At 33.8% G+C, this 10094-nt stretch overlaps 1 protein-coding gene across 1 annotated transcript; it reads right to left on the reverse strand.

Annotated features, from left to right (window-relative positions):
• Window positions 1-275: 275 nt before the first annotated feature.
• On the reverse strand, window positions 276-6882 carry CBG03116 (the record flags this gene model as incomplete). Its single annotated transcript, XM_002631256.1, has 11 exons — window positions 276-372; window positions 896-1117; window positions 4339-4754; window positions 5523-5637; window positions 5695-5793; window positions 5837-5931; window positions 5976-6223; window positions 6269-6384; window positions 6435-6534; window positions 6581-6696; window positions 6746-6882. 11 exons carry the CDS (start codon window positions 6880-6882, stop codon window positions 276-278), a joined length of 1761 nt encoding a protein of 586 aa, XP_002631302.1.
• Between the last annotated feature and the right edge of the window lie 3212 nt (window positions 6883-10094).

Genomic DNA, 10094 nt, shown 5'->3' on the forward strand with positions numbered 1-10094 from the left:
CTTCTTTTTCTTTTGACATCGGCCCATTCTCCTCTTCTTCTTCTCTATTTCTCTCCAAATCGTACAGGTATATCACTGATCGACGCTGACAAGAAGTGGGCGGAGCTTGTTGAATAGGTGTTTCACAGACATTTTTGACATGCGCAGGACAAAGGTTTACAGTAAAAGAAAGGGAATACTTGCGAGCTTTTGCAAAGAGAAATGAATAGCAAAAAAAAGAAAGAGGTGATAGGCACAACAACAACAATGTTTATCATTTGTTTATTTTTCGTTTTTTAGCTTCCTAGTCTGCTTGATGAGTTATCATTTGGTTGCCAGATTTTGTACTCCATTGCTAATATATAAATTTTAGGTGAGTTGTTGAATAAGATTCTGGGATAGTCAAAATACTTTTATTATGCTAAAATTTAAGTTCGACGGCTCCAACGTTTCCGATGCTTCCTAGCTTTGAATATGTGTTAAAAATAGATTGCCCAGTGTCGTTTTGTGTTCGACCAAAAATATTATGGACAGTCCATGTCTATTTTTAATCGTTTCAATACACTTTTGAGATGTTTCATTCATATTCAAATGTTTCTTCGACGAGCTAAATCAGGAAATGAAAAAAAAAACTGTAATGCCGAAAATTCCCAAATTCAAAAACATTTAGTTCACAGGTCGATTGTTGGATAGTTTACCGTAGAACCTATAATAGAAAGCCCTTCACACTGTCAAGTTTGAGATCATTTTCCTTGGCTCCTACGCAAATTATCGAAAATGTTTCAACTAACAAAACACTTCTGACATTACGATTACCATTTTATCTGTTGACAATTTTTCTATAACTTTGACAGGAAGTGAGATAAATTGGCTCCAGATAGTGGCCCGTCTATTAGAGGTTGTTTCGAAGACTCACTTCAAAGTACTTCCATCCTCTGCAACACTCTCCAATCGTCCAGCTGTCAATTCAGTGACTTCAGTGCCTCCCTCTCCAGACGAAGACGTTGCCTGATTATTGTAGTTCTCATATGGCAACGTCATCAGAAGAGGGAACGCTCCTTTGTCGGGGTTCACCGCGAACAAGATGGTTGCTCGCGGCGATTTTCGACGAATTCTTTCGAGGAAATCCAGCTTGATTCTGAAATTTTGATATTTTTCAGAAAAGAAGAAGAAGCTGAAAACGAAAAAGAAGGACGAAAAACAAGTGAGAGCGAGGGGGCTTCAATTGCGATATAGAAATATTGTATTGTGGATTGTCTGATTGTCTGATTGTCAAATTCTCTTTTTATTTTCTTAATGTGAGCTGCTTGAGAAAAAAAACCGCCTGCACACATTTGAAGATTGATCAGAAAAAGGATAGTTCAGAGTTATGACGTGGCAAAAGAGCAAGAAGGAAGCTGATATAGAGAAAGGAACAGGAAAAAGAGTGGACAATGACATCATTCGACATTTTTGAAGAGTACAATTGTTTATTTGCTTAAGCTGCTTGTTCTTCTTGATTTGTTCCAGATAATATCTTTGATTCTAGAAAGGCTCGTAATTATAAAATTATTTGGGTCAGACTTCATCTAACAGCCAAACGAAGTGTAACCATACTTGCAACTGGCCGGGGTTTTTTCAGAGCTTTCAAGCTCCTAGGTTCAGTAAGTTTAATTGTTTTTCAATTGTTTTCCTTTTCTTCCGGTCTTTTAAAAAATTAAAATATTTTCTGCCAAAGAAGAAGTTGCCAAAGAACGGAGTGCCATGATTTTTTTCCCAAAAAATGTGAAAGAAGTTCTGAATCTTCAAAAACTTTTTTTCAGTTTTGGAAAACCCAGGACTACAGGGCCGTCAATGCCCTGTTTTTTTAATAGCTAGAGAAACTGTCGAATGTGAAAATTTTGGATAAGACTATTGCTTTTGCGTTTCTGATTATCTATACAAGATCTAATATAAAATTTCAAAGTAAGATCCCGAACAACAGATAAAAAATATAATCTGCTCAAAACCTAATCCTCTATTATCTATCAGCTGATAGCAAGATGGAAATCCTAAAGAAAAAAAAACTCCAATCCATGCGTATTTCCTGTCACTAGACATACAGATTATCATGTGAATATCCAATTGTTGAACAAAATGCAAAATGCACTTTATCTTTCTCTCCACCCATTTCCACTAAAATTCTGCCAGCCCCCTAAATACACAAGACACCAACCAATCACGGGTCCTCCGTGTTTTTTTTTCACGATTTTCAAAAGGAGATTGTGGTGAAGAATGCTTGAAAAACCGGAAAGAATGGATGAAGAAGAAGAAAAAGTGAAGAGACATGTTTACCGTTCAATTTGCCGACTTTCAGCTTCTCTAAATCGCATTTTTGGGCTGGATTAGCCGATATAGGGATTCTCCCTAAAAAATTTCTGAATGGTGACGATAAAAACGGAGAAGAAGAAGAGATTGAAAAAAAATTATTATTCACATTTCAATGCATTGTGATAGAGATGAAGCCGTTCTCATGTTATGTCTATTGACCTAAGCTGACGTAGAACTCCCAATATGGAAACCTTAGAATCTAGTACTTTGGCCTACTAGCAATTTAGTAGAATTTGAGATTTAGTTGTACTAATAGGAGTAATGTGTCATAATCCTTGGTTGTTCAAATTCAAATTGGCTGGATAAGAGACAATTCAAATTATCAAAAATGATGCCCATTTATTAATCCGAAGTTTTCCAAGAAGAAGTTTCCGAATTCTGATTCGAGATGAAAAATAAAGAAAAGTAAAATTTTGATGAAAAATAAAGAAGAGTAAAGGGAACTTCCGTGGAACTAATGAGAAATAAATGAAATGGTCGAATAGTAGACTAATTATTAAAGTTTAAGATTAAGAGAACTGATGAGAAAAAATTGGTTGTGAAAAAATTTTGTTTCTGAAACAATGTTTTTTAAAGAACATGAATTATACAGAACAAAATTATCAAGGTTCAATAAATTATAAGATTTGCCGTAAAAGCTGTATTAGAAGGGCCCTCCAAGAGGGACTTGAAAAAAACAAAAGATCCCCCTGTAATAGAAGGGCCCCCATTCTAAATGTGTTGTTTGAAATTGAAAATTTCAGTTCTCTACAATGAAAAATATTCCTGAAATTAAACTATTTTGCAGAAACATGTTGAAAAACATTTTTTGTTTGAAAAATTGCTCGAAATATTAAATACGTTCGGGTGAAATTGATAGATTTTCATGAATTTTGGGAGAGAGTTCACCGAATTTGTCAATTAAAATTTTGAAAAAAAAATTCCCGGAAAAATAGAATAGCACCCTTTAATTGAAGGGCCCTTGTAATAGAAACGCCCTCTGGAAGTACCTTATAACAATAGAAGGGCCGGAATTGTGACCAAAAAATATCTGACTAAACTTTTCAATCAAAAAATCCAAAACAGAATAACAACTTAAAAAGGACGTCTACTATAAAATTCTAGAGTGTTTTACTTCCTTTTCCAGATTATCTGATGTCGGAAAAGTATTTAAAAACGCTGACTCATTTTCAAATGGAGTCAGTTAGTCTGTTGGTGCTCGTCTCCAGCCACAAAATCAGAATAAATTTGTATTTCGAATGTCGTTGTACGACAACAATTACTCGGCATAGGAACTAGAGTGTTAACCTGATAAGATTCTTTTCCAAAAAAGTATTCTTACCAAAACGAAATGGGAGGGTTTTATAGGTTTTAATTTTCCGGAAAATGTTTGATGCTCGAGAAGAAAATGACCAAAATAGCTTTCCGACATTAAAAATATAATGATTTTGGAATTCAGATAGACAACGATTATGTCTTTTAATTCTTCTGCACCGGAAGTCATTTTTTGGGGTGGCCTCTTTTTTTCTTTTCAGACAAAAATGACTTCCAAAAAATAGGAAATATGACAAAAAGAGGAGGTGTGTGCTCTCTCTAAAATCGAACGGAAGGCAAGGAGGAAATCGCTTCGGATTTCAAAAAAAAGTGAATACTCACAGGGAATGAATTCATTTTTTATGAGATTTTCATCTCGATTTTCTTGACCAAATGCTCTTTGGCAACAAGAAAAATGACATGGGAATGAGAGGGAAAAAAAAATAGAAAGAGTGAGCAAACAAATTTGAATGAGAACAGATGGAAACAAAGGAAAAATAGTGTAATAGGTTACAATGTGTTGGTTACATGAAACGGGTGTAAAACTTTTAGGAGACCATTTTCAAAATTTTCAAAAATTTACTACAAGAGCACTCGAGTTACAATTAAATTATGCTCCAAAATATTAGAAAAAGCTTTTTAGCTCTTCAAAAAAAATATTAAAAGAAACCGGGGTTTTAAACTTTTCTATCCTAAAATATTTTCTTTTCTACACACGAAAACCTTGCCGAAACTGATATGTCTCGTCCTACATAGCCGCTAATATCTTTTTGAGCACCTGGAAAGGAAATGACACACCAGAATCCCTTCATCATTGATCGGATCAAAGCATCGGAAGTATCCTCTTCGAAAACATCTATGAAATACATACAAGAGTTACAAATGAGAAAAAAATTCAAATGCTCAAAATAAGTATTGACACTATCAGGTAGGTTATTTTTAAAACGCAATGATAAGAGTAACGACAATAAAATCACAAAGATAAAAAAGGTATTAATTTTTGAAAAATATATGTAGTCTTGAAAACTATCTAAAATGACTGACCAGTGAAAACAGTCATAGGAAAAATAAAAATGAAAAAAAAGAGATGGAGAAGAAGAAGGTGGGGATGAGTTTGTGAGCAAAAGATAATCCTGAAAAGAGAATAATAGGATAGTGATTAGAGAGATATCTAGACGCAGGTGTTCGAGAAGGGAGAGTTGATTACAATGAAGAACTTGATTGAACGTGAATGATATCAGAATTAACACTTCTTCTTCAGATAGGAACCACCAGAGTGTCTATTGCTCTTGATTGATAATCTTTGTGTTAAACGTTTTGCAGGTGGGCGGAGTTTAAGATGAGATTAGTGAGAAGATAAACAAATAGTGAGACTTGGGAACGGAAATTCGAACAGTAGGATTCTAGGAAGAGGAATCGAACAAAAATCAAGGGTTCTTTCAAAAAACGTGTCGTTTCAAGACTTTCAGTCGAGAGTATGAAACTTGCAATATCGCACGCACTCTTCTGAATATTAAACTGAATATTCTTATTCTTCTCATTTCTCCAATAATCCTTGCCCTTATTTTTTTTCTCTGATTCAATACATCCTTCTAAAGTACAAGAAGTTCAAAAAATTGTGATGATTACAAAGTTCAAGTACCGTAAAACCTGTAATAGAAGGGTCACGTATTTTTTAACATTGACACAATTTTTCTCGGTTTCCATCAACGATATAAAAAAAGTTGTCAACTGATCAATTGTTAGTATCAAAAGTGTTTTGCCAGTTGACACATTCTTGATATCTTGCAAAGGAGCCACGAAAAATTAGCTCAAACATGAGAGTGTGGGGTGCCCTTTTATTACATGTTTTACGGTAGTTGTAAAAAAAGAAACCAAGAATTTTTTTATAAAATCATAACAGATGTGAGAGGGATATTTGCCTTCTTTGCACATTCTCCTTCATTACTGTGTCTGAACTGGAACGATGAGTTTCCTGGAACCTTCGGAGCACCATAGCCAGGTTTCATGTACAAACTGAAAATAGGTAAAAGAACAATGGAATTACGGAAAAAGAGAAAAAAAAAAACTTACAAGATGTCTTTCTTTTTTCCCTTTGTCACTAAGCCACCATTTGCTCCATAAATGGATTCAAAGTCTTCTTCTGCTACTGCTCTTACTGTAGTATGGACTCTGACATTCAATAATCGTGCAAATCATAGTATCTAAAGCCAACCTTTTGATGTTATCACCGACTTCTGCTTCATGAAAACCGTAATCTTGTATAGTGTCAGTCATCATTTGTTCCCGGAAATAAGGCAACATGAAACTCTGAAAAGTTTGATTTTCTCATATACCGGAGTAATTATAGTTACAATTCCAATCCAGCTGTTCTTCTTGAACTCATTCTTCACATCCATTATTGGATCTTCTATAAAAATAGTTCCAAACGAATAACAGTACTCTTCTCGAAGTTTGACAGCAGTTGCAAGAAGAATATTCGCTGTGATTCCTTTTCCATACGACGCGATTATTGCTTTCTTGGTGATTTGCCTAATGTAATGATAACAAATTTCAGCCACTTTCACCGACTGTTTGAATGTTGATCGCGGTGCATTTTTAGCTAGAAAATGTTATTTTACATTTTTACGTTTTCAGAAATACTCACAAACAGGCCTACATAATACTACGTTCTCTCCAAAATCATCAAATCCACAATCGTCAATTACCAATAGGATTTTCTCGAGATCCTCAAGCGTAGTGTTCTTATCTCTTACATAAACCCTACAATCATCATTAAACTTGGAACTTCATAAAGCTTTGATAAATCCTACTGAATGTTAACTGAAGAACCAGCTGCCATTAAATTGGTTTCCCATGCTAAATTGGACGCTTTGAGTTGACTGTAACTTTCGAGACGTTTGCATTTCCAATCTTGAATAAAAAAGTTTTTCGTTCAAATTTCAAAGATGCTCTTTACCAAGTTTGGTGTTGAATGGAACAATAACATTGGGATACATAAAAGAAATCAGGCACGGTCCCAAAACGAAACAGACTGCCAGAAAGAGAATGAAAAGAAGTAGCTGACCGACGTTTCTAGAACCACAGTATCAAAAAAAAAATGTTGGATTGTGCTTTTACGAACCTACAGATCCACACATGAAACTCAGAATGCCAACGAACTCTTGGCGGTTTATCAGGAGCGAGAACATCCCTGTGGACCAAATTTTCCACGGGCTTATGGGATAGCTGACGAGAAGATACTTGCTGTTGAGAGCTCATTCGACAATTGACCTATTAACTTTCTTTCAGAAATGTGGGCCTCTGTGAAAGAAATTTTGAAATGTGTTTTTTTTTGTGCAATTTTCGAAATGTTCTTGATGACGTAAAGAAATACATTTATTGGAGGGCATGACCCATTAGCACAATAGAATGTAATGGGATTATTTAACAAGGATCTTCAACCAATATCCTAGTATTTTAACAACCGAATGATCTCTTAAAATGTGGGGGGGGGGGGGGGGTTTGAGAACTGGAGAAAATTAGAGATCTAAATTTTTTTAATGATTTGTTTTTGACAGATTGAACGATATAGAACTATTAATACTATTACTATTATTCTGCTTGTGTTTCGAAAAACTGTTTTTTTTCATGTCAGAAGTTAGGATTTTTTCAAAGAATACTGTTCGCTTTTTTTAATGTTCAATTTTCTACAATAGCTCTCAGCGCTTTCAATTTAGGAAACAGTGGCGAAACTCTGGTGGAACTAAGTTGTCACACTGTTGTCACACAAAATTTTTTATCTGATTTTGTGGAGTTCCAATATGATTCAAATAATTCTTAAAAAATTAATTAGTCGTTATAGATTCATGAATGGTCGTTTTCCGGAATAAAAAAGGTAAAAAATGGTCATTTTTTAAAGTTTTTTACAGAAAAAAATCTATCTCCTCTTTCAGTTTTTGACATTTCTAGGAGCTCTATAGCTCAAAAAAACCGCAATTATTTTCTCTACATTTTTCTATAGACGAATTTTTAATTCGTCTGATAAAACTTTTTTATAATCAAAAAACAACTCAAAAATGCTATTTTGTGCAATTTCATGAGGTTTTTGAATTATAAAAAAAGTTTTATCAGACAAATTAAAAATTCATCCATAGAAAATGTAGAGAAAATTATTGCGGTTTTTTGAGATATAGAACTCCTGGAAATGTCAAAAACTGAAAGAGAAGATAGATTTTTTCTGTAAAAAACTTTCAAAAATGACCATTTTTGACATTTTTTCTTTCGGAAAACGACCATACATGAATCTATAACGACTAATTAATTTTTTAAGAATTATTTGAATCATATTGGAACTCCACAAAATCAGATAAAAAATTCTGAAATTATTGTTTTAGACCTGCAATTGTGATCGCGCCAAACTTTTTTTTCTGTAGATCAAAAATTAATTTGCAGTTCGGAAATGTTCTGTGGGAGAGCGTGCTGTTTCCTAAGTTTTGGAGGTGCCCTCGAGCGCGCTTGCCCGAAATTTTAATGAAAGTTCAATTATTTAGCAGCCTGTTGATCGGACTACAACTCTTTGCGGCATAATTCTATTCGAACTTTCCATCTCCCACAATCAATCATTTGTCTTCTTCCTCTGAAAAACATAAAATTAGCGTAAATAGGGTTAATATCACCTACATCTTCATTTGATAGGACGTTATCAAGCAATATATGCGCACTTTCAAATCTTCAGACAAAGTATGGCATAAAAGTGACTTGTAAAATCTCGACGTTTTTAAGGAAGACTCACTATATTTAGGGACATTTTGCTGGAAAAAGATCATATGAGTTACCAAATTACCGGTGTTGTTTAGCTACTTACACTTAGAAAACTTCTGAAGTATATAGAATATACCATAAATTTTTTGACCAGACAAGTTCCTTTCTCGGTAAAACCAAATTTTCGTATCCGTATGAGTTTGAAATTTGCTCACTTCATTCAAAATCTTGGCATAAAATTACTCCAAACAATTCTTTTAGTCCTGCCATTTCCCGGCTATGAGTTCAATTTCTAAATATAATATTATTGGTAATTTCTTCTTACTTTTTTCGCATTCTTCTTTAAATAAAACATGTGAAAAAACGCACCCGTAAATCCACAATATGGGGCATGAGGGTTTTTCTTTCGATTTTTCGGATTTTTTTCTCCCTTCCAAAAATCCGATGCCTCGAGCGAGGATCGAACTCGGGTCGATCGCTTCATACACCAGCGTGTAAACCAGTATGCTATTCGATCGACAAAATTTCTAGTTGTTTTTGATATATAAATAACTTCTCATTATCGTCACGTGAAAATGCTTATAATTATTTTTTTTTTCAAAATTTTCATGAGGGTGAATGTCGTTAGTTGTAAATGAGTGTTTCTAAAATTGCCAATTTTTGATCTTCTCATTTAAAAAATCGAAATTTTGTAACTCCAAAAATGGGTTTTTGAATTAGGATAATTTTTTCCAAAGTTGTCAGAGAAATATACTTAAATTGGTAAGAGACACATCTATTTCCTTTAATAGAAGCCAATGGGCTTCAATTTTTCAATGAATTATTTTCAAAATAATTTTTATTCAAAAATTCAGAGATTTGACAGTTCGGAAGATAAAACTTCTGAAATTCAGTGCTATGGAGAATTCTAAATGTTCGTTCTGCAATTCTAAATTCCAAAGTTCCGAATTTATGAAATTCTGTGATTCCAGGATCTCAAAGTTCAAAATTCAGGAATTCTGAAATCCCGGAAAAATGATTCTAAAATTCTAAAAAATCAGAAATTCTGAAATTTAGAAATTTTCTAGTTCTGAAATCACAGTTCCAAAAATTCTGGGATTTTGAATTACCGTACTTTTCTAACAGAAGCCCATGGGCTACGGTATGTTCCAGCCAGAATTAATACATACTTTCAAATTTTGCGCAGTTTCTCGGATTTCCCAGTGGAAGGAATATCAGGCGTTTCAGGCTAAGCATAGAGCTTCAAAGTTAATGATCTCGGAAAAAATTGAATGAAGAAAGTAATGAGATTTGCGAATATCTGCGAAATTTTCAGCTTTTTCTCTGAAATATCAGGCTGAAATGCCTTGCCGAAAAACACGCGTTTCAGCCTAAGCCTAAAATGAAAAAAGAAACAATATTATAAAAAAATCAGTCATAAAGTACTAAAATTCTCAAATATCAGCAAAATTTCCAGTTTTTTCACTGTAATTTTTTATAGAAAATTCTGGTTTCTGTTTTAATAGTTTATAAGGGAACCTTTTAAGTTGACCCTCTAATTTGCACAAACTGACTTCACAGGATGAAAGAGCATGTTTGAAACCCTATAAAACGTTTTCAAAATCTGCTTCTAAAGTGCTGAAATTTCAGTTTCATTACCAAAAAAATCACTTTTTCAGTGTAAAATCGGCAGTTTTCAAATTTCATTTTCTCCACTTCTAGGAGGTTATAGGACTTGAAATGTTTTGTGT

The sequence above is a fragment of the Caenorhabditis briggsae genome (genome assembly GCF_000004555.2).
Source record: "Caenorhabditis briggsae complete genome, chrII, whole genome shotgun sequence".
In the NCBI taxonomy this organism is placed as follows: domain Eukaryota; kingdom Metazoa; phylum Nematoda; class Chromadorea; order Rhabditida; family Rhabditidae; genus Caenorhabditis; species Caenorhabditis briggsae.